At 37.2% G+C, this 26,006-nt stretch overlaps 1 protein-coding gene across 3 annotated transcripts in view; it reads right to left on the bottom strand.

Moving 5' to 3' along the window:
* Window positions 1-25,400, bottom strand: part of LOC149805938 (uncharacterized) — a 71,007-nt gene extending 45,607 nt beyond the window's left edge. The window contains exons 1-2 of one of the 3 annotated variants that reach the window (XM_089950724.1): window positions 25,115-25,400; window positions 2,472-2,583 (exon numbers count right to left, since the gene is read on the bottom strand). In XM_089950724.1, coding sequence (XP_089806850.1) covers window positions 2,472-2,523 — 52 coding nt within the window. In that variant the 5' untranslated portion in view covers window positions 2,524-2,583; window positions 25,115-25,400. The remainder of the gene's footprint in view (window positions 1-2,471; window positions 2,584-25,114) is intronic. The other 2 variants (XM_089950723.1, XM_089950726.1) reach the window with 2 other exon arrangements.
* Window positions 25,401-26,006: the final 606 nt, after the last annotated feature.

The raw sequence follows: 26,006 nt of genomic DNA, 5'->3' as shown, positions 1-26,006 counted from the left end.
TTAGGTGGAACGAAGGCGATCGACCAAAGCTAGGTAGTCCCATAAAACATAAGATTGCTTTGCCTTGAGATGCGTTGCGTTTGCCTCGTTGCTTAACTTCTGCAGTCGATATGTTAGATTACAGTTCATATAGTGCTGCGTCAGCTTCTACGTTGCTCATTGTAAGTTGTTCTGCATGGATTCTTGTTATGTTCTAATGCATGAGCCAAGCTCTTAAGTCTAAATGATTCATAAATGGAATATTTTAACGATAAAATGCATGATAATAATATGCAAATTATGAAACCACTGTATCGCACTAGTGCTGGAACCCGTGGGTTATTATCTTGTATGTTCTTAAATGATATTTGTTTTTTCGCAACAAAACTGGGCATCCACAAAGTCTGCAGGCGGATTCGCGGACTGCTGTATTATATTTTTTGTGTCTTATGACTCAGACATTGATGCTGCTGGTGGCTAATGAATGCCGACGCAATGAGGACACTTTCTTTATGGCGTACACCAAAGAAAGTCGCCATAGTCCAGTGAGAAAAGAGTTGTGGCTTCCTTGAAGCTTTCAGCAAGTGAGTAAGTAACATATATCATGTGTCCTGGGTTCAGACAAAAATACTCGTGCGTTTTGTAGGCCGCAGGACCAAGGTCTGCCATTTGCCTCATTTATAAGCATCGTTGGGCAGATTATAGTTATACAATCAAAGCAACCTTTAAGTACCGGTTCAAGAGATTTACAGACAAGCACGCTCTTGCCTCCGAGGAGAAAATCGATGATGATATTGCAAGGTGGCTGCAAGTGTAAGCTATTAAAATTCTCGTTGCACTAGTCCCTTCTTTGTTATTCCCGTAGTTTTCGCTGAACAGTAAATGATTGACGCAAGCTGGCCATTTGTATGTTGAGCCTCGCGTCCTTGATTATATATATATATATATATATATATATATATATATATATATATATATATATATATATATATATATATATATATATATATATGGGGGGGGGGGTGTTTGACACACCTACCGCTGGGACCGTCATTTCAATTTGCACGGTTATACTTTCCATTCTGTTTTCAACGCGTCTTTCTGACCATTGGAACGTGTGACCTAATATCAAGAACAAGAGTAAACCGGTTTACGTAAAAGACACCAACTTCAGTCGACGGCAACTTCGTGTCCTTGACAGACTCTCTAGCCACTCTTTTAGAGCCTCTTTGCACTGCTGGTATGCCTCCTGCCAATGGGAATAGATTTGGGTTGGCTTGCCCTTGATCGTCACCGACATCTTTTTAATAAGGGGTCTGGGGAAATACTCAGTATCACGCACAAAACTCTGCGCTCTTTCTAGCATTCCCGAGAAAAACTATCTTCGTGGCTTGTGCCTGTGAGTAATTATAACACCGCTATACAAAAAATCTCCCAGTCCCACAAGATATTTGCCTAAAATCAGGCAGACTGAAACCTTGTTGAAGGCAACATCAGCACCCTCTCTACAAATAGTACAAGCACGAAAACTAAATGTGGATGATTGTTTTAATACCACGTTGATTGGTGTGTCTATCCGTACCGACATGGCCGTAATTGGAATTGTGTTCACAATCATTGTGCTCCCTATCACGATCTCTCTTAGAGTCAAAGAGGTTCACTTTGGACTGATTTCTAAAGCTGGACATTTTCTTGATCGACATCTATCCATGACAGCAAAACCCATGAAATCCGCATCTTGGCCGAAATAAATGTTATATCTTGAGCGGTAATTACAGTCAGACATGAGCGTGTCCCGAAAAAATTAATCTATAGACAAGAGCCGGCGAAGGATTCGGCTCTCCAAAGATAAGCGCATTTTATGTACAAGCCTGGTTCTGGGTTTCCGGCAGGGTGGTTAAAACAATATAGGTTTGTCGTTTATGGAGATCAAGAAGTCGGTTGAGACGCGCCGGTCAACCACGCGCATTAAACTGATTGGTCTGATCGCATACCCTGCTGATACAAATATACAGCCTATCAAACCCACCTGCTTCGTATCAGTCCTGTTCATTTTTTCGGAGTGCTTCACTAGATAAAACGCAGTCATCAACTTTTAAATGTTGGCTATTTTTTTTCAGTCTGAATGAGTAATATTTTGATATTGTAAATACCAAATCTTTTTCATTATGCACTTTATAACTGTATTATATTTAAATCTAACATTTTTGCCATCAAACGTCATACGGCATAATTATTTTAAAATATATAAATAGGTTCCCAAAAGCCAAGATTTGAATTTTTCTCTCAATCAGTAGACTCACAGATACGAAAATGTATCTAAATCTTATTTCTTAGCCAAATGAAACAAAATGCTAAATATTGAAAAAAGGAAATACATTTTGTCGCATCATAAACGTTCACAAATTGTCTCGCTACAGGTACATAACGTGATGTATTGTGTTAAATTCAGAAGCTTGCATATTGTTCAGTTGGTACCTAAGATCACTTACCCTTACCTCTGAGCGAGAAAGACATCAATAATAGGAAAAGAATTACGCCCATTCTTTTCTAAAATTGTCTTGCATTGGCTGGTTTCAGATGTCATTACCATGTAATCTGCAGCTGAAATAAAAAAGGACGGAAATGATTTTGAGACACTAAATTATATATTCTCCTTGTCATTCCAGTTAAAGTTGAAATGTTGAGAAAGTTAGCATCTCCTCACCAGTACTAAAGTTGCATCTCTTCTCAAATGAATGTTAGACTGAAATAATGACACAGCACTGTTCTCAAGTTCTCCCAAGGAAGTGTAATGAAGCGTATTTTGCACCCAATTGTACACCGTATATTACGGGAGATAATCTGAGTATTCCTACTCACATCTGATCGAGGAGATAGCATTGATGATTGAGATTCTCTATTTACTTTGAAGCATTAGATTTTTCTATTGAGTACATTTTTGTCTAAATAAACGTGTCTTGAATATGAAATAAATATGTCAATAATTATTTCATCTTTTAGTCGAGAATGGAGACAGATCACATAAAGTAGTTTATCGTTGAAACGTTAAATGCACATACTTTGCAAATATGGATATACTTTTTAAAAAAATAGTAAAATTCTTCACAATGCAATTCATAAAAATGCGTGACTATTCTTTGGTAAAGGCGGTGCATGCATCTATTACTAGCTAAGCGACTCGTGTGCCATTTATTTGAACTTAAACGAACGTTAATATGCAAATATAAATTTACAACTGGTTTTGTGATCAAATTTAACTTGAATACTTTAATAGGTATACAGTATTGTATGCTGACTTTTATGTTGTTATAAATTTATCTTGATATAGTGGAGTTCTGTTCTATGATTCCTTAAGCATCGAGCCTGATGTAAGTTTTTAACATAACTAGAATAAGTACAATAAATATGTATAATGTACAAGCCACTGTATAATACACTTTTCTTAATACACATTGTCTAATTTCGCATAAGGCAGTGTATTTGAGCACCTATCATCATCCAATGAACCTTCAGAAATAGAATCATACAAATAACCTCCAACCAATTATATTTCTGTAAAACGTTATGCTAAATCGCTCCAGTCAACTACGTGGTTAGAGCACACGCCTCGGATGGGTGAGGCCACAGGTTCGAATCCAGGCCAAGTCATAACAAAAAGTAATAGCAATGGTACAAGCAGCTGCCTCGCTTGGCGCTCAGCATTAAGAGGTTAGCGTTATGACTGGTAGGCCTGGTGTCAGGAGAATGTGCCTGGGTGGGACACGATGTTACATGTCTGCGTCATGATGCCTCAGTGCTAAACATCTCTATAAACTTCCCCAGTGCTGTCATCGTTGCGATATGACTTTAAAAAAATCTTAAAGCTAAGTTAAAAAGCCAAATCACACACACACACACACACACACACGCGCGCGCGCGCGCGTTTTGCTAAGATGTACAAGAGTAGTTTTGGGAGTCACTATGAGACTTATGCGGATTTAACTTCATCGTTTGAGTTTGAATAGTGCTTATGGGATTTTAAAGTTAGCATTTGGGCCACAACGGAGCATAAGAGATTTTAACATTACGTTTGGAAATAAATGGGGTTTATTAGATTTTAACATTAGTGATGTCACTTTGGGTCTCTGTTGCAATGTGACATTACAAATGCCACTGTGGGAGTCTATGTCGGGGTCTATGGATTTTGTCCTATATGGACGCTGTGGTGCATATGGGCATTAAACACCAGCGTATGGTTCGATATGGTCCTACGGTAACTTAACTTGCTGTGTCAGTATGGGGCCTTATGTAAATTAACTTGGGAATGGACTATAGTGATAGACAGACACATGCACACCTAATGACTCTTAGGTTAGATACTGATTATCACAAATCAACAATGACATATAGAATCAGGCATTCATTTTTCCAATATCTAGATACTTCCTCAGCAATTGTCATTTGATGATGCCACTACGCCGCTACAATGGCCACGTTTCCTATCTGTTTTACTGCAAATACACCCTCTGTTGCACTTCTCGATTAAGAAACGGAAAAATAATCATTGTACCGTCTTAAATTGAATGCGGTGATTACGTTATTGTCTTTAGGCGTCAATCTGTTTGTCTGTCCCAGTGTTCGAGTCCCATTTTAAACTTCCACATGGCCCATAATAACGCATCATTTTAAATTTCCACATGGCCCATAATAACCCATCATGTTAAATTTCCACAGGTTCCATATAATCCATTATGTTTAATTTGCATAGGCCGAATATTGACCCAAACAGTGATGGTAAATTCTCGTCAATCCCCTGGTGATCCACGATGTTACATTTCCAAAGACCTCGATAGTGTCGACCTTTACATTACTTTCCAATAGAACCCCATATTGACATATTGAATGTTAAATTCCCGTAAAATCCATACCGTCCTTAATATTATGCTAAATTCTAATAAGCCCCCAAAATCTTCACAGTGACCCATTTTAACTTTGCAAAAATTCCATAGTGGCATCTGTAATGTTCAGTTCCTATCGATCCTCAAAGTAAAATACTTGTTATTCAACTCCCTTTTAATACGTCTGTCCAAAACACGAATACACATTATACACAAAGAGAGCTATCGATAGTTGTGAACTTCAACAAATATATGACCATCAAAAATGTCGATACTTATATGCTGTTATACCATCAACCAGGTGAAGGTTTTTCTTACAACTAATCCATCTTAGGAAGGTAAACAATCTGCACACATATGAGAGTGGTTGGCATTTTTACAGCAAACCCCATATCGAATCCAATAATATCGATCTATATGAAGTGAATGAACATGGTGTCCTAATCATTGGTAAAGCAGGATAAGAGTTCTCCTACATGGATGCAATGGAATTGTTTTAACTTTTCAAGATAATAAACACCCAAGGCTTATTATAACATTTGGCCTTTTATCTAAATGGTATTTCATAATTACAGTCGATATGGATTTTATCATAAGCGACATGTACCTAATGTATTTACTAAATTTCACGAAACTGGGTTTCAGAATATTTAAAAATAGGTTTGAAAAAAGAAAGAAAACAAAATTTGATTTTGTTTTCTAACATGTCAGTATTTTCCTACAACGAAGAAGATTTATATGTCATTTAAGAATCATGGTTGAGGACAAAAGGTCGGTAAAAAAAATAATTTCTTAGCTTGGCATGTAAACAAGTTTATTTCGATTAGCACAGACAATAAGGTAAGAAGTAACACATAATGACACAGTTTCTTAATATGTACAAATTTTTATTCTCACTTCCTTTGAGATCTTTCTGCTTTCAGTAGGACTCTTCAGACAGAGCATAGATAATGTTATGACACCCCATGTATATATCGGACCATTAATTCATTTCCCAAAGACTTAGGCCCAATGTTAATGTTTGAAAAAATAAAACTGTTTTGTGCACATGATAGCCCTGTACACGACACAAGTACTTCCTGTTTGATGTAATTTTTCTAATAACAAAACTTCACGCGTTTCGGCATTGCGTTGAGACACATGTCCGTAAAGCCATTAAAACAACCTTAATAATCATTTTGGCTACGGGTAAGAACATGCTTTAGCATGTTGGTAAAAAAATATAAATCGTATATTTGCTCAGACATAATTTATGTGGAAGTTAAAAGCTCTAATGTTAGTCTCTGAAAATCAAACCAGAACAATTCCACGCTGAAATTACGACCAATGGTCCAATCACCAAGCATCGACTACGGGATTCAATTTTCCGCGGCATCACGACCCTACTCAATCCTAAAGTATTTTTACCTGCACCTAGATTCAAGATAACTTTATTTCTGTTGTTGATGTTTTTCTGTGTTTTTATTTACCTTTGACTATTTATTATTCAAGATAATTCTGATTGTCTGTACCAAAATGTAAATATAGCTATACGCATGTCACTCTGGTGTGTGTGTGTGTGTGTGTGTGTGTGTGTGTGTGTCATTTTGTGTTGGTCCTTTGTTGCATGATGCAGGTCCTTTGTCCTTTGTTGCATGATGAAGAAGATCTTGTTTTTGGTCATTATGTTTATTTGTTCCCCAACCCCCAATTTTCCAACTTTTGTGTCACTATATCATATTTGTAATTTTTGATCCGCATTGTCAACTTGCATCTTTCGAACTTAATGGAAATCCGGTGTAAATAACTAGGTTGATGGTTATGTCGTTGTTTGAGAGAGTGTACTAGGTAATGTTCACGTGACAACACACATGTGCAAAAGATTTAGGAATCAAGGCTACATTAACATTAATGTATTTTTGAGACCAAGTTTCGGAAAAAATACAATTTATTTAAAAAATACATCATCTATATATTATCAGTCTTTCTATAGTGGCATGGACACTGGGTTTAGAAGAATTAATTTATATGAGATTTGGAAGATTATTTTCTTTTATACGGCTTCTAGATGGTGTAATGTTCTTGTCATATACATGCATTAGCATTTCTTTGACCTATTGGTATAAATGAATATTTAAATTCATCAATCATACTAGCCATGCTTTAAACTGTTTCTGTAAGCATAAACAACCAAATGTTCCAAAAAGACGTATTCATCCTACCTGTTAATCGTGCTTAATCGGCAAAGGCAATCAGCTTCATAATTCCTTCACTTTGATAAGACTAATGCATTCTTAGTCACTTTTTATATAAAAAAGGGCAAGTGATTCAACCAAAATGGGGATCCATGGCATTTCTCCTGATAACTAAAAAATGTCGTCCTCTGTATTAATTATTAACCTATTTTAGAAAAACGTCTAAAAGGAAAGATCCCTGGCCAGACAGTTGTCGTTACCGCTGCACACTCTGGCATTGCCTTTGAGAAGCACCGTACGATACGGACAGCCAGAAATGTGAATATACCTCTTTCATTACCTATTTTGTGCATTTAGTTGTTATGATCTAAATATAAAGAACTAGAGAACAAAGAAGAAAGGATATCATTTTTACCTATGTTACGTCGAATGCATATATCTATGTCCGGAGTTCAGTACGTGCAGTTAGAGATCGTTATATAGAAGGTTATCTTGCCTATCAATCAGCGTTAAATTTTCCAAAAGACTCACAGAAAAATGTTATTACAAAATATTCAGGGCCTTTTAGATGCCCTAGTTTATTAAAGTCTATCAAGGTGGCGTGTCTGTTATTTATGTAGACGGAACCTAAAACCTACATTGTTTGCATAGATTTGTATCTTTATTACACTAATTTCACAAATATACTCCCAGAAATGTTATGTGGGATAGTATGAACTTTACGGAAGTAAGCAAACAATCACCAAGGAAATACACAATAATTGAGAAAAAATACGTTATAATATAAGAGAAACAATTTAGTCGTGCTCGTACCGGAGCAAAAACTTCCCCCCTCCCCAACAAAACTTAAATATTGGGCCGCCTCCCAATAAAAAATAAGTTATTTGATAGGACTTCTGGGCCTCGACTGGATCTTACACTATATCAGTACTTAATCCTACCCCTCAGCCGCGGAGGTAACTTGGACAGTTGCTTCGATTCTGAATCGTGCAGTTTTGATCTAGAAAAAGGCTACCGGAAATCACTTTTGGTTATAACATTGACAAATATCCTTCCTTTACTCTAATATTAACAGCTCAGACCCACATTATTACAAGTCACACTTCTTACAGGAATGAAACCATTCGTTGACATTGCCAATACCATCCACATCTGCAATACAAATGGAATTGTTAAGATTGAAGTTTCTATGAACTTTTATATAATGCAATTTTTATTGTGTAACTTACATTTTTATTATTCTCAATAAAATCGTAATTGTAGTACTTGAATACTACTGTTTGTCACATTGTAGAAATATATTAGTGATTCTTCATGTTTGTATGCAACATTTGAGTTGAGACAAATTGCATATATCAGCAGCTGTATTCAAATCATACATGACTGAAAGCATATGATATTGTTAAGAGGTCGTGGGATCTGAAGTCAGGTGGCGTGATATTTATTTAACGGACAAACCAGTCTTGGGAATGGAAGAGGTATGTAATAAGATAAGATTTGCCCTTTGTGGAACATGGATGCATGTCCAATATCTTTTAAAACTGGATATAAATACTTAGCTCGATTAAGTTGCTACACCACTGTGGCTTCAAAATTATGACTTCCTTTTGCAGTTCGAACCCTATTCCTTTTCGCACCACAACCATGTAAACAAACACTTTCATCGCCAGGATTGACACTTCCACAAAAGAAGGCCAAAATGATATATTTCTGTCTCTCTTTCGATCTTAGAGTGAAAGTCAAAAAATAGGAAATGAAAAAGGGAACCAACCTAATTAATAGTAGAGAAATTAAACTCTAACACTATCTGATAAAAGGCACAATCCAAATCTTAACATAATACTTTCATGTTAAAACGTGACGGCTTCGTGGCCTAGTTGGTTAGATCGTCCGCCTCTGATGCGGGAGATCGCGGGTTCGAATCCCGGCCGAGTCACACCAAAGACATAAAAATGATAGTAACAGCTGCCTCGCATTGAGCTCAGCAGATAGAGGTTAGTGTTAGGACTGGTCGGCCTAATGTCGGGATAATATGACTGGGTGGGACATGATGCCACATGTCTGCGACATGATACCTCACTGCCTGATATCAATATAGACATCCACAATGCAGATATCAACGCCATATGACTAAACATTTGTTAACGCTAACTGCATTGTTTTAAATCAGTTCCCCAGTTTTATAAATCTTATTGCGAATGCGTGTCATCAGCTTTTCATTTCCTATAGATTAACAGATATATCTACAATCACTTCACGTAACAATGGTTTCTGATTTAGCATAGATTAGAAGGAAAAAAAAATAATATATATATATATATATACAGACACTTCCAGTAATCAGTTTCTCGATACATTGTGACTGTAATGATTTGTTTCAGTGGAATAGCCACAATATTATCAACTTGTTATATTATTCTTGTATCAAAATATATGCCTAAATATTAACAAGGTCGAATAGGGTTAATAAGTTAGTTTACTGCACTGCCATATGGACAGTTTAACGAGAAAGCGATTAGACTCACTGAGTTGCAATGCTTAGAGTATTTTCACTTCAACGCGCTAAACCTAACATGTATTAATTGGTTACTGAACGCTAAGCCTAACATGTATTAACTGTTCATAAAACAGCCTCCGTGATCTATGCCATACAATAAATAAAGGCATATGATGATGTATGTCCCTGAGATAATCCCATCGTGATCTCTAGTGTAACAAATGATCTTGACGGTTTGTATCAAACCTCAAATGCCTCAAAGTTTTCTACAGAACTATACACTTTATGAACAGGATGCACAAATCATTAAATACCCGAATTTAGTACATAGTGACGAACAGTCTGAAGACTGATAATCATTGGACACTTATGTGAATACATATATACGTGATTGCGAGAGGCCAGCATGGAAATCTATTTTGATAATAAATACATGTAATATACTGGGGGATAGAGGTCAGCTATTTCCTCTGAATACGACAGATACATAAATCAGAAATTCGGATATCAAAACATTTTGTCTTGCGTAATAGTATGCATCTGTTTTAGTTTTGTTTTCTTACCAAGAAAAATATTTTGCCAAGGTAACATCTTGTATGGTAATATATGTATAAAATTCTGTTAGAAATACAGACAATGAAATCAAATGTGAAACAACATGTATGCCTCTATGTTTTCCTCATTTTTTGAATATCAAGACAACAAAGTCGTATGTATCTAAACAGAACATTACTTTAAATATTTAAAATTCAAAACATAAAATATTGTATTATTTTTACTAGTAGTAGTAGTAGTAGCAGTAGTAGTAGTGGCAGTAGTGACGACATTGATAACGACAATGGCCTTGTTTATTTTCGAGTCCCCAAGAAAATCCCCACTGATAAGATTGCCATTAAAATTGACAAAATTTTATCAGGATTTATATGCGAACTTAAAACCAAAGTCGACCAAAGTCAGGAAACGTTTTCAGCTTCTTTCTCACTGATGATATTATTTGCCTAGTAGAAACTTATGGAAATGCAATTGATCCGTTCCAGCTGAATGGATACTGATCTTGTGCCAAAATTCGTGCAAACTCTATCTATAAATCCTAAAATCAGTTCTAGGGTCTACAGTTATCTTTTTTAACGACTCGGGTGTACCTTTGTCTTTGTTAATGACTGGGGGTACCGTTATATTTCTTAATCACTTGGGGTACCGTTGTCTTTATTAATGACAAGGGGTACCGTTATCTTTAATAATGACTGGAGGCACCGTTATCTTTATTAATGACTGGAGGCACCGTTATCTTTATTAATGACTAGGGGTACCAACATCTTTTTATTAATGACTGGGTGTACCGTTATTTTTATTAATGCCTGGGGTACCGTTATCTTTGTTAGAGAGTAGGGTGAAAGGCGTGAATGTACACGACGTCGTGCTCTCATCCTCTAATGATATAAAATAGCTAAAATGTCGGCAAGGAATTATAGATTACTGCATTTGTACGGGAAAATATGATCTAGTTTTCTGAAAAAATACTGCAAGATCTTGCTGAGTGCATAATTCGTCGGGGAAAAATTGGTTCATATTTTCCGATTCAAATGCAATAACCTTTCTATTGTATGCTCATTTTGTTTAACTAATAAAAGACATTACAAGAAACAATGTAATTGAATTTATGGTTTATTACAAAATAAATTCACAACTGTAGATTCATCAATACACAATAATAGTATTCATGAGACCTTTTAACTTAGTCACGCACTCTACATCAGTTTCAAATAGAATTGTCGCTGTGGTCTACTTAAAATTGAAATTTGTGAATGAATGTGCGAGGGCTTTGTGTCTATGTTGATCCAACTCAATTCTTTTTTCTGATTATGAGGTACTAGATAATTGGGTCAATTCAGTGCAATAAGGTGAATGGATTTCAGCTAGAAATGTAGGCTACTCGAATTCCAGTACACCTCCTGTGTATATCAGGTTTTGCATGACATTTCGGTCGGATTTGAAGAACTAAGAAAGTACAATTTGAGGAAATTCAAGATGCATAAATGTAATTGTATTTAATACCATTCAAGATCAACCTTGTCAGCACGCCCAGGAAAAACGCGCCTTGACGGGAACGAGGTTCATCGTGGAATTGTTTAAATCTCTTGACTTGGGATACCAACTGTTAGAAGTGTACGAAATTTATCACTTTCCCAAGACACAAAATACCACAAGGGTGAGCAAACTCAGAAAGGCATTTTCGCAGACTACGTGGATGCCTTTTTGAAACTGAAACAAGAAACCAGTGGCTATCCTTCCTGTTGACACACTCCCGAAGACCAAAAGAAATTCAAAGAGAAATACTGGGAGCGGGAAGGCATCACTTTAGACCACATCGAGAAAAACGAAGGAAGGCGTATGCGAAAGTGATGTTAAATTGCTTGTGGGGCAAAATGGCACGACGACCATGTTTCCCCAAGACGGAGTATTTGACACAACCTTCCTGCTACTTCCAGATGATTCACGACAAAACCAATTACATGAAACACATGGACGTCGTTCATGAGGACTTGATCTTAGTCAATTACGAAGAAGAACTGGACTTTGTACAAACCAACGAATTTAGAAATGTCATCACTGCGGCTTACGTGACAGCCCATGGTCGCTTAAAATTGTACGAAGCATTACACCAATTGGGAGATCGCGTCCTGTACTTTGACACGGACAGTTGCATCTACATCGATCGCCTGGGTCAACGTCACCCTGACATCGAAGGAGACCGTTTAGGAGCCTCAACGGACGAGCACCCCGACGACCAGATTCGAAGTTTTGCTAGTGGCGGTCCTACAAAGTACGGCTACGAATACCGGGACAAACAAGAAGTGCACACCAAGTGTAAAGTGATAGGATTGACTCTTAATTATCGCACCAGTCGAGTTGTGAACTTTGCGGTCTTGAAAAAAGTCTTGCATTCTGGAGAGTATGGAAACTTTAAAGTGACCACCTACGAATCGCACAAGATTGTACGTTTACCCACACACGAAATCCAGAGTCGACCTTTAGAAAAAAGAGTATGAAATGATGTACCAGAAGAGAGTACGACTTCCGAAATACTTCCCTTTGCCGTACGGACTCGTCAGTATTGGTCAGCATATAAAAAGGGACAAGGTCCAAGACCGATAGTTCATTGTAACTACAAAGACCAAGCAAGAATGATGAATACTTTTAAACAGACATCATTCAAGTTCCAACATTTATAATGGATACCAACCATACCGTAACTCTACATACATAAACATAATTAATTAATAATCAGGGCTAGAAAATAAAATATAAACATAACCATTAATGAAATGGGAAACAAAACAAGACCAGATGTCTTTGACACGTCATAGAGACCAGAATACTCGGCAAAGACATCTGTCTTAATTAAAACAAATAAATATACCACTAAGGAAGTTAATAAATACCATACAATTAATTATAACTAGGAGACAGCCTAACAAACTAAACTTAGAACGCAAATAAGATCAGATGTCTTTGACACGTCATAGAGACCCGAATACTAGGTAAAGATATCTGTCTTGACAAAATATATTTAGCCTGAAATTAAAATAACGCCACATAAATAGCTTCACCCATAAGCTAAGAAAATAAACAAAAGATAAGTCTATACCAGCAATTAATTAGGGCAGAATAAGACCATATATCATAACATAAATATGTGCAATTAGGAGCATAAATAAGGGAGAAGAAAAAAAACACGGAAGGACTTGTGGGGGGAGCAGAGTGCTAACTCACTGGTGCGAGGCGTGGGCATGCATGTCCTTCTGACATGGTTATGCCTGTGCGGGAGCACGGACCAACCACTGGGGGGATAACAGGCTGCATCTTCTAACTCCTACAAAAACTAAAATTAATTAATTTAAAACAACATTTAAACCTAGTTCTTCCTTATACTACTCTGAACACCCCCCTCTTTCTCTAACAACTACCAACATCCTAGCATGTGCACTAATAACATAAAACTCTGAGGATTCGGAAACACTCTAGCAGACGGTAACAGCTATAATTCTAGTAAGGGTTTTCGGACACATTAAACATCGAATAAGTCCCTATAACTAGATTATATAAGGTGGTCCAAACACCCAGGACCATTAGGCCATGCCACTCAAATAGCAATTTTATTACCATCACTAGGAAAGTAATACCCTAAAGTAGCACATATCATCATCATCATCAGTCTCTTGACCTACTGTGGTCGTCGATGCGCTGTGCTGCTGAACATCTGATCAGCTCCCTCCACTTGTCTCGATCATGCGCCAATGCCTGTGTCTCCGCAAAACTTTTCCTGGTCCATACTATGATGTTGTCAGTCCACTTTTATCTCTGTATACCTCTCCTTCTGCCACCCTGAACGCTGCCCTGCAGGACTGTTGTGGATAGACTGTTGGCTCTAGTGACATGGCCATACCATTTCAGCTTTCTCTTTTTGACGGTGGTGAGGAGGTCTTCATATTGGCCTACTTTGCGCCTGATGGTGTTAAGCACTTCTTCATTTGTGATGTGGTCCATGTAAGAGATGCCAAGAATGGTTCTGTAGCATCTCATTTCAAGTGACTGGATTCTTCGTTGTAATTCTGCTGTCAGGGTCCAGGTCCCACATGAATACACAAAGATTGAGATGACTAGTGCTCGCAATAATCTGATTTTAGTTTTCAGACAGATATTCTTGTCTCTCCAGATGGGTCTTAGCTTTGACATAGATGCCGTTGTTTGTGCTGCTCTTGACAAAATTTCTGTTCTTGATCCCTCTTCGGTGATTATGGAACCAAGATATTTGAACTGGCTCACTGTTTCCAGTTCCTGTCTTCTGACTTTAATCTTGGCTGAGATTTGTTTGCCACTATTTGTCCTCATTTTTGTCTTCTCAGCGCTTAACTCCATGTCAAATCTGGAAAATGTTTCATCCAGGTTCTTCACTAAGGTGGCAAGCTCGTCTTCACTGCCTGCCAGCCCGTCAATGTCGTCTGCAAAGCGGAGGATGGTGATGTTATGCTATCCAGTGCTGACTATCCCATAGTGGTTTTCCAGAGGCTTCGCTCATGATGCGCTCTAAGTAGATGTTGAAAAGCGTGGGTGACAGAAGACAGCCTTGACGTACTCCGACTGTTGTCTGAAACCAGTCCCCCGCAGAACCTTGGGCAATTACTGCACTGGTAGCCTTGGCGTACAGCTGCTTGATGATATTGGTCAACTTCTGACCCATGTTGTACTTCTTCATGGTGGCCCACAATGCCTCATGCCACACTCTGTCAAAAGCCTTTTTGAAATCTATGAACACATGATGGATGTCTTGTTGATGTTGCGAGTACTTTTCACACAGAACCCTGAGATTGAATATGCGTTCTGTTGTGCTTCTTCCACTCCGGAACCCGGTCTGCTCTTCTGCTTGTGGTTTCAGTATGTTCAAGATGGTCTTCAGCATCACCTTACTAGCATGGCTGATCAAACCGATAGTTCTGAAATTTTGGCACAGCTGGAGATTGCCTTTTGGGGAGTGTTATAATCAGTGACTGGGTCCAGTGGTTTGGCCATTCACCTGTCTGCCAGATCGTGATGCAGCTCTATCACTGATTCCCCCCAACCCCCCATTCTTGATAAGTTTAGCTGGGATATTGTCTACTCCAGCTGCCTTCCCATACGTCAGTGTTCTTATTGCTGACTCCACCTCCTCTTCGAGAATGGGGAAATTATTATCATTTAAGGAGTTTGGAACTTCAAGCACCTCTGGGACTGATGGTTGTAGAGTTCTTTGCAATACTCAGTCCATCTTTTTGCAATTCACTCGCTTCTGTGAGGCATTTTCCATTTTCGTCTTGAATGGTACTGACTCTTGGTTGCTTCTGTCTGGTGAGGTCTTTCACAATTTGGAATGCCATTTTGCTGTTATTCTTTATTAGACTACTCTCTATTTCTGTGCACTTTTGTCCAATCCAATCTTTTTATGCTTTCTCGGTACTCCATTACCAATGTTGTGTGTCTGGTGTTTTGGAGGTCCCTTCGGGCATCACACAACTTCAGCATCTCTTCTGTAACCCAGGGTTTTTGCTTTGGGCAATGGGACCCAATGATGTCCTTGGCAGCTGCTGTCATGACTGTGTTAAAGTGTATGTTATCACTTTAACATCACCATCCATCACAAGGAGTGGAGCAAATTTTCCTCCAATTTGTGCCAGCATTATCAGTGTGTCTTGGGCAAAAGTCATCTGGCAAAGCCCATCCCTCTCCAGACCAAGGAGTTGCTAGAAGGGGATGTAGTACATCGTCCAGCTATCTTAGGATTTCCACTCCGGATTTTCTTATAGGATTTACTCCCTAAGCCTTTGGCTAACCAAAACCGACTGCAATGCAGCAGGAGACTCGTGGATGGGCGGTTGCGTCCATTTCCCGAGCAGATAAAGCATCTGCCACTGTTCAGAGACCATCAGGCGCGGCAGCAGAATCCAAATGGAAAGCACCCAGCTCATATGACCCCAAATTTAATCCAACGTATAAGGTGGTCTAAAAGTCCAAATACCATCAGGGCAAGTCGCTTAAGGTGGCAATCTATCTCAATAAAGCTGTCACCCTAGGTACCTCTCTTCGTCTTAACTGTAAAACAAAAACCAGCACAGAGTTTTTATTCCAAAATGTGTAAGACCACATATTTAAACCAAAATACCATGAAGTATATGATCACCGACATGTGAACTTCAACATGACCTTTCCGCCCTTTCTTTCCTTGCCTCGGCTGTACATCAAAATCAAACAGCGTGAAGTGTTCGCCCTTTGAGCTGCCTAAATGTTAGTAGTAACGCATAAGTATGAGCGTGTGATGGGTCTATTCCCACTCATACACACCTTAGACTGCTCAGTAGATACTGATTGAAAAATTGAGTGTGTGCTGGGTTTATATCCCACTCTCCTATAAAGCCCTCTATTCAGACAGTTAGGGACTACTCTTAGTCCAACTGCCTCATGGCTTCAATTAAACAGTGCTCCCTGAGCACACAAAAGCCTGGGGAAAGTGGCTCGAATTCATTTCTCCATTGAGTAATTAAACAGCCTGCTGTGCAGACATAAAACAGTGGTAATCCAAAAGTAAGTAAGTAAGTCTGACCATCCACTGTTGAATCCTCCTCCTATGAAGATGTATTCAAGACTAGCCAAGCTGAACGAAAATTACATGAATTTACATCCTGTGAGGCAAACACTGATACCGAAGCCTGAAGAGATAGAAAATGCCAGAATGTTGAAAGTGACCGAAGACCTGATAGAAGAGCTCTTGAGAGAGGAAATCAAGAAAGAGAAAGAAGAATGGACGAAGCAGTACACTCTTCAGAAGCAGAGAGAACAGCAGCAGCAACAGCAACAGGAACCAGACAGAGGTTTTGTCGACTTTCGTTTATACACGAAAGAATTCTCCTTCTCTTTCCGAAGAAGCAGACATTATCCTGTGGGAAAGCCTGTCGCCAGAGAGGGACGCAATCTTAGACGATAAAAAATTGCCATAACTCCCATCCACCAAAAACAGACCTTTTCAGGGCTACCCCAATACTCTAGAAACAACATACAACTTCAATAGCCAATTCTATGTTAGTAAGTTTAAAAAAAGTGTGTCTATAAGCACTTTGTTTAATTGTTCGATGTAAAAATAGAAGTGTGCTAATAAGCACTTCGTTGCTATAGCTTGTCAAAAAATAGTATGTATGTATTTCTGTTTCTAGTTAGTGTTTGTAGGTAAAAAGTGAGTGAGTGCTTCATTTTGGTCCGCGCCTTATATATTTTTTTTTTGATCATATGGGTCTTGTAAGTTTTGGCGACAGGGTATCTTTTTCTTCACGTCCACGCTTGACACATGAATAGATAATATGTGAAGTTATTGTAAGGGATGTTTTCTTTCACGTCCGTGCTTCAAGTGTATAGAGCATAGCGGTCGTCAGTCTGGGTACCCCAGTGTTAACGTATGAAGATGAATTTATTCAACGATTTAAAAGACAGTTGGTACTGGATGGTGGATGGAGTCTATGTGGTGGAAAGGCTTGCAGATGAATGGAAGTATCTAGGTAGCCTAGACTTTGTGACCAGTTTGAAAGTAGCGAGAGAACTGGTGAAAGGAATGTTAGAGGAGGAAGTGTAGAAATTAAGAGGCTTTTCAACCTAAGTGTGTTAGAGTTGAAACACAGAAGGAGGCACTTGATGGTGTGATCAAAGTCAGGCGCTTTTTAGAACAAATAGAGAATTTCACAGATTGGTCTTTTGTGAAGTGGGGATTAGACCAGTTAAAGAAAGCTGAAGACATGATGAGAAAGGTACTGAAAGAGGAAGTGGATAAGGTAAAAGATAACTGGGCAAAGAAGAGAAAGGACAACGAAAATAGAAAGAAAAAAGAGGACTTTGAAAGACTGAATCAAAACTGGATTAAGGTGCAGGAAAAGTTTAGATCAATGGCACATCCTGACTGGATTCCAAACAAAGAAAAGAAGAATGGAATAATAGAGAAATTAATTAGATGGTGGAAGCGGTGGAGAAAATAGAAAATGAGTCCAAAGGCCCTTTTCAGGCCCACTGGTATGTCTGGAAAAGATTTGCTTTCTTGCCTAAAACAAATTTGTTTTAGTCGGTTGCATAGTTCTTTGTGTCATAGATTGATGTTCATCCATCTATGTCTGTATGTTGTATGTGTTTTTAATGTCCATGTCCCGCCAGTCCCGTTCTAGTTTTGTTCCCCGCTATTTGGTCAAACTGAGGTCAGCCCTTGCTACATTGTTACCAATGTTCAGTACCGTGACGTCACCTCAACTGTTCAATTCCTATTTTCACTATATTAATGGTGAGTCCTATTGTCCCTATACAGTCCCAAAACCTTTTTGACTGGGATTTCCATTGTCCCTATAAATCTTGTCCCCAGGGTATCCCACTATACTACTGACGCCTTACATGAAAGATTGTCGATACTCACTTGAGTAGTCCGTATAACGTTTTAATCTCGCTGTCACGAGTCCGGGAACCCTCATTTAAGCAAATGAGTCACGCATCGTTCACGTCATACGTCACGATATGCCAACTGGTCCCATAGTGCTTCGCATACACAAAATGCATACGTGTTTTGCTCAAATTCGGTGGAAAGATCGAGTTTGATGTGGCGTTGAGATACGTAGAGGCCATTGAACGAAGATATAATAATCAACCATTTCAAACTAGTGCTCTTATCACTTCGAACAAAATATATGCATTTACTACATATCCCTTAATCCATCTTTACAGCATCAATGAAATTCAAACCGTATTGGACTTTATAAAAGTTCCATTCATTGTGGCTTAAAATATCGTCGCACAGACCTTTGTGAAGACATCAAAAAGTAGTTCTAATTTTCGTGTATGATACGGTAATGCTGATTAAATGAACATCTGTATCAAGCGCCAGATCATTATTGTAAAATTTAGGTATTGTAATAAAATGCTATATGACTCCGTGCACATGAGTACAAATACAACAGCAAGCTGCGCCCGTTCAAAGATTGTACATAATTGATAATATTATGGCGAGACAGTGCCATTTTCGAAAGAAAGGACAAAAATAATTAGATAATCAATAGTTATGAATACAAAACTTCTCTTATTTATGGATGGGAGGGAGGGGGGAACATATTTAGTATTGTGTATGTTATCAATGTAATTCCATCTAATATCGTCTTGTCCCCTCGAATTTGGAGAAATGTAATGTTAAAAATATCCATATATTTAACAACAGTAGGACATAACGGGAATATAACGTGGGAATGGCACAATGTGAATCAAACTCTGTGTTAAAAAAAATTGTCCATATGTTTAAGTTGATGGGTGATATTAGCAACAATGGGAATTTAACTTTAGGCCACCTTGTGTCTGTCTAGAACGGCAATTGGAAATCCTTTGTGAACAATAATCATATATTGATCATGACAATTAGTCTGGAGAGAGATGGGAAATGTAATGTTAAAAATGACGATATGTTTAATATCATGAGTCTCTAAGACCTCTAAACACTGAGGCTATAATTTTCTAAATGGGGGATAGTGGAACGCTATGGTCTGTAACAGGAATTTATTATTGTGGGGTTCTCTTGTCTATAAAGGGATATTTAACGTTATAAACGTCAATATTAAACCTATGGAAAGACATTTTAACATAGATTTCATATCTTCTTCCCATAAAGCCACAACATAACAACACAAACCTAATTTAACATAGGATTTCTTATCTTGACATCTACTTTCCCGTTAAAGACCAGGTAGCCCCAACATGTTAAATATCCATTAGTAGCCAATGTCATACTAAGGTAAACCAATGAGCACTTGTTAACATGAAATTTCCTTTTGTCGCTACAAACCACAAACATTGCAATCTAATGTTAAATTCCCATTATGCTACAAAAGAAAACAATGGCGATCTGATTTTGTTTCACATTAACGCCGAAGAGGCATCCTATACTACTGAGATCTTACATTAAAATTACCTTGTCCTATTAAATTTTCATAACCTTCATACAAAATGTAATATAGTTTTGTCCCCTGTTGAGCCCTCACTTGCATCATATCAACTGGGACATTTGCGTCGTATGTTGTATATTTGTAATGATACAGTAAAGCTACAACATATGTTATGAATATGGCCAATTAAAAACCATGCACCATGGTGTAAAAGTGTCCTGGTTCGAGGGTTTTCTGTGTACAATGAGGTATATTTCTATTTAAGTGTGCATAGTTAAGATGTGATTGCACGAGTTGCTACTAGAATAACGAAAAATCCTTGGCAAAATTTGGTGCAGTTGTTGAATCACACTAGATAATGTAGCATTTATAGATTATTTAGATTCTCTAGATGATTGCAAACAGATGAATAATTAATAGCATAATATAAGAGGAAAATATGTTTACATTCCCTGGAACAAGTCTTTACGTGTTGCTTAAGTGGACAGTCTAATACTACCAATTATAGGAATGATAACAACGTCAATATGGATTATATTCATATTTAAGATAAAGGGCCATCTGTGACCAGGGAGTCAGACTGATCCAGCAGAATACCGGTATATCTGGAGATTTCCATGAGTTGTCAAGGCCTTATATTGTCAGCGATATGACGGGGAGAGGAATGGTTTAGGCCGCAAGTCCGACTCTTTCTGTGCAAGATAAACAACCTATATAACAAGTATAAACATGCAAATTCAACGGCGGGTCATGTTGATATAATTGTATGCAATAAAATATACATCCCTACTCTACCCAAGGCTAAATCTTGTTGAGGCTATGGTCAAAGAAAATCTTTACCAAATCGTAGTTCTGCCTCAAACTCAGCAGTTTCCAATTTCTTTTTTAATTCTTTCAAATGACTAGGAGTGTACTGTACACTACTGAACTACTGATAACATTATTCTAAATTTCTTCCTCATAATGCCGAGGAGCTATAGTGGCTCCTTCGTTAGTGTACCTGACTCGCGACCAAAAGGGTGCAGATACGAACCCCACAGTCAGATCAGCTACCGTGGTATTGATTTAAGCACTTTAGTCGAATTGCCTCTACACTAAATAACTTTCTACCGTTGTTGTGCCGTAATACTACCGTCTTGACCTAACTACTCGAGATAACATACAGCAGGAACTACTGTTAACGTGTACTCATAAATATAGGGAATTTATTGATTGCATTGCCATGTAATCTATCCAAGTATGTCTCTCTGTAAGCCTATGATATTTCCATTTGAATTTGAACAGGTCAACTTCAATCATGATCGTAAACCAGGCTGGATAAGGAGAGTGGTTTTAATGTTGGGTCTCATCTCAATATGTACTTTTTTTATGTATTATAGAAGTACGAACCATCAAGGTTAAAGATGGGAGCGATTCATTTCATACCTGTCTATAGATTAATTTGTCCCGAGTCAGATGTTTTACTTGATGTTATTATTCTTATTATTCTTTTTATTATTATTATTAATTAGTATTATTATTATTATTATTATTATTATTAATTATTATTATTATTATTATTATTATTATTATTATTATTATTAAAATTAAAAAAACCTATTTTTTCATAGAAGTATTTGAAAACCATTCGTTTTTCAGGAGCGTTAAGAAAAAATATTACTTGATGTCGTAAGTTTAAATTCTGAAATAAGTTTTCAATCCATGCATAATCTTATATTAATAATTATTGGTACCTATATTATTTATATTGTTCATCCCTACATTTGTTTGTTGGTCGATTAGTCTGCTGCCTTACCAACTAACACAGTGAGAGACAAGGGGGAGGGAGGGGCGAACTTTGGACATTTTAATACTAAATAATCCATTTTTATAATCTTAGCACTAAATAGATGACGGTATGTGTGATTCTCCTGACCATGAAATGTACCGTACAATCTCGACAGGCTACTGTAACTTTGTATCGTTGATATTGTGAACACTGTATTTAAATCCAATGGAACTTGTATACCTAAGCGTTACTATGACCTAGGTTCCTGTAGATTACCTAGTGTAAGTTCAAATTCAACGGGTTCATCAGTCCCAGATTCTTCTTCTATCTCACTCCACAGATTTCCCCTTTATTCTGCCCCTTATGCATGTGACAGAAAGAGAGAGAAAAAAGATGAAATTGTGTACCATGTATAATTCATTTAGAAAACGGGGATTATTAATATTTTCGGCTTCTTTCTTACGCCATTAATGATTTAATCAGTAGAAATTTCTTACTGTTTTAGACAGTATAGAAGCGATAGCCTACTGTTGAAACAATGTTTATGTATGCGTATTAATGCCCTATGGGCGGATCACAGTTTGATATACTAGAGTGATAAAAGTTCAGAGGCTTGTGCAAAACGTCGTTGTTGGACATTGCGGATGACACGTTTTCTCGCATACTTGTCTGAAATTTCTTTGATCTCTACTTTCACACGGCTGAAACAGCTTTCTTAGTTCATCCAGAGACAAATCTAATAAAGCAAAAGCTTCGCGCCTCTACATAAGCGAGCACTACGTCTACAATAAAAACTATTTCTAAACAAGCGATGCTATTTATAGACACACGTGTCGCGCAGTATGAAGCAGTGTAATGTTTATAGGTTACTGCATTTGTATGGGAAAATATGAACGAGTCTTTCTGAACTATGCTGCATACCGTTTTAAGTGCAGTATCGCAAAGATAAACTCGCGCATATTTTCTCAGTCTAGATGTAGTAACTTATTTATTATATACTTAGTTTTGTCTCTAAGATTCATTAAAAACTTAAGCTATTTAGTCTCTGTATTCAATGCATGGAGAAAAAGAGGAAATATAGGTTACTGCATTTGTATGGGAAAATATGAACGAGTTTTTTCTGGAAGTCAGAATTCCTCCGAAAAAATGAGTTCAAATTTTCCGATGCAAATGCAGTACCCCTTATTATATACTCATTTTGTTTTTCTATCTGGCTTAAAAATTAAAAGAACACACTTTAAGAAACAAAGTAATTGAATTTAAGTTGTATTCCAAAATAAATACATAAACTTAGATTCACCTGTACACAGTAGGAATATTAATGCGCACATAGCACCTCACAGAGACCTTTGAACTTCGTCGCTGGCTCGACATTGGCTTTTAAAGGTTCTCGTTTTGGTCTACTTGAAATTAAAATTTAGAGTCATATTGTAACAGAATGCGCATTGAATGAACTTTTCCATTTGGTCTGTGATGAATGGATTTTGTTTTCCTTTCGATCCAACTCAATTCTGTTTTCTGCTTGAGATGGACTAGATTTATTGGGTCAGCTCCGTATGATGTACATGTGATTTGAGCAAGAAGAAAGTACTTTTTAAGGAAATTCACGATGCACAAATGCACAAATGTGAGTATATTTACTTCCACTCTCATTATTAACTAAAGAAGACACCGGTTTATGCCCTATCACTTGCATACTCGCTGTAGGAGGGACCCCAGCTATGGCTAATATCATACAGAGTATGTCTTCTATCCCTAGCCTAATATTGTATGAAAATAGTTAAACGGAGAAAATTGCAAAGCAGCTACAGTGTGAAAGTCAGCGAAATAAGATTTCTTCGTCGTCTTAGCTTGCTGACTCTGATGCTCTTGTTTTTCTATCAAAACCTTCAGTTCTATATTTTTTTTAATAGAATTTAGTGATAAATATGCGATAACCCTTTGCCTCAGTATATTTTTAGATACCCTAGAGAGCACCGGTCATGGTCTGAATCATTCTATTTGCAAAATGTTACGAATATTTCTCCTAAATAACTGTTTACGTGATTAGAATGGTATTTTCAATTAATGCGTCTCTCACGTTTTTTGTGGACATTGCTAATATCACGTTTATTCGTTTGCTTATTTGAAAGTTTCATTTGTGACTCAGTGAACTCGTCCACATTTGTGACTTTATCATCTCTACTTTCAAATAGATGAAAGAGCCTGTTTAGTTATCTACAAAAAATCTGATAAATCAAAATCTAATGCGTCTGCTACACGAGCGTACATTGTTTATTTACAAAGTAGTTCCTAATACAAGACATTATTTTCAGACAGCAATGCTCATTGTGACTTAACATTCCAACCTCATCATAGACGCGCTAGGAGATTATTTAAGATTGAAAATAATAACTATTTCCAAATACGTGTCGTTCAGTATAAAGCAGTGCGATATGAAGAAATACCGTATGACTCCGACAATGTAAGGTTAATGGAGGAAATAAATGGGTATACAACAACACTAAATATGCCACATATTATTGATGGAATTTGTACATCAACTTCGGAACAGGCATGTATGGTGTTGCTGAGGAAGACTGCAAAGTGACCTACTCCTCCTCCGTCGTAATTAAACGTTAGAAAGTCAGATTCAAGAAATTGAACTGTATACTTGCAAATGTCTAGTACTTATTCAATCTATTGCTCTTAATGATTTCGATTTCCGAATATAAACGGAACATACAACTACACTGTTGTATATCAAGTCCTGATTATCAATTGGCCACAACACAATTGGATATCAAGCTCTGAATAGTAATTGCCGGAACACTATTGTATATCAAGCCCTGAATATTAATCTACCACACTACTATTGTATGACTGACTGACTGACTGTCTGTCTGTCTGTCTGCATGGCTATCTATCAATCGGATCACTTGATCACGTAAGTAAATTTGGTAGAGAAAAGATGCTTCAATAAAATCAGAAGTAATTGTTTGTTTTTTTCAAATCGACTTTTAATAATAATAATAATAATAATAATAATAATAATAATAACATAATCATCGCAGTCATCATATTCATTATTGTCATCGCTAATAATATCACAATGTAAACACCACCTTTTCATGAAACGGTGTTTTGTCGATTACTTGGGTCAGTGTCGCTGTTTTTGTTTGATTTCCGTACACTTTATATTTGTATGATGTCTACTAAATTGGAATACAATATATTTAACTCCTATATAAAGAACATTTAATTAACAAGCATGAATATAATTTCCTGCAAGTATCTCATAAAATCTTCCATTTCGCCAAAATGTATTGTACAAAGAATTTTTTACTTACCTTCTGTCACTTAATCCACGGCTTTCATGACACACGTTAGTCGCACAACGAACTAAGAAAATACTGAGAATTATTCTCACAAACTGAACAGTCGTTTTAAATGTGATAAAGTAAAAACTAATAACATTAATCGAGTCGATTTTGTAATGACGGACACAATGGCGTTTCTGAAAACATTCAAAGATTGGCTGTGTCCACGTTGAATGAAAATATGTCTCAACACAACAAAAGGGCAGCTAATCTAACGACCACAGAAATACACATTCGGTCTGATCTGACAATATAATAAATCACACTTTAAATCGAACATGGTGATAAGCATTAAGAAAAACTCAGGTCGGCTGATAAGCAGCAACCCCGCTGAGTGCTGGTTGCTTCGTCATAAAAGCCGAATCATGTGACACCACCATATCAGTTATAGGACTCACAATACTAATTACATTGAAGAACGGGAACCACTCTAGAAATGTGTGAAGATGAAGTGTATGACTTTTTAGAATGACTTGATTGCTTGACAATGATATCCTATTTGTAACTGAAAAAATAGGGACACTGTTTATTTGATGGAATTTCAGTCCTTTTGCCAGCTTGACCTTGGAACACTCATTACTGAAATTAGAACCCGATTCTTTAGGTGCAAATTTTTTCACATGCAATTAAAAACAAATCAGCCGGACATATGGTTTTCTCAAAATAGACGACTTCATCAAGGATGGGTCTATACTGAGATATATAGGTCTGACCATGAGCATTCAAAACAATTAAAATTAATGAATTTTCAATATAATTGTCGCTCCATGTGCTCATTTTAGAAGTTGAATTAGTACCGTGAATAATATAAAATCAAAACATTTTGATGAAATGGGCTCGTGCAGGGCTATGAGTAGTGAAG

The sequence above is a fragment of the Sinohyriopsis cumingii genome, chromosome 2, assembly GCF_028554795.1.
Source record: "Sinohyriopsis cumingii isolate HCF-2022 chromosome 2, ASM2855479v2, whole genome shotgun sequence".
Lineage (NCBI taxonomy): Eukaryota > Metazoa > Mollusca > Bivalvia > Unionida > Unionidae > Sinohyriopsis > Sinohyriopsis cumingii.
Note: the sequence above shows the minus strand (reverse complement) of the source record. Positions and strands in the feature narration are given on the sequence as shown.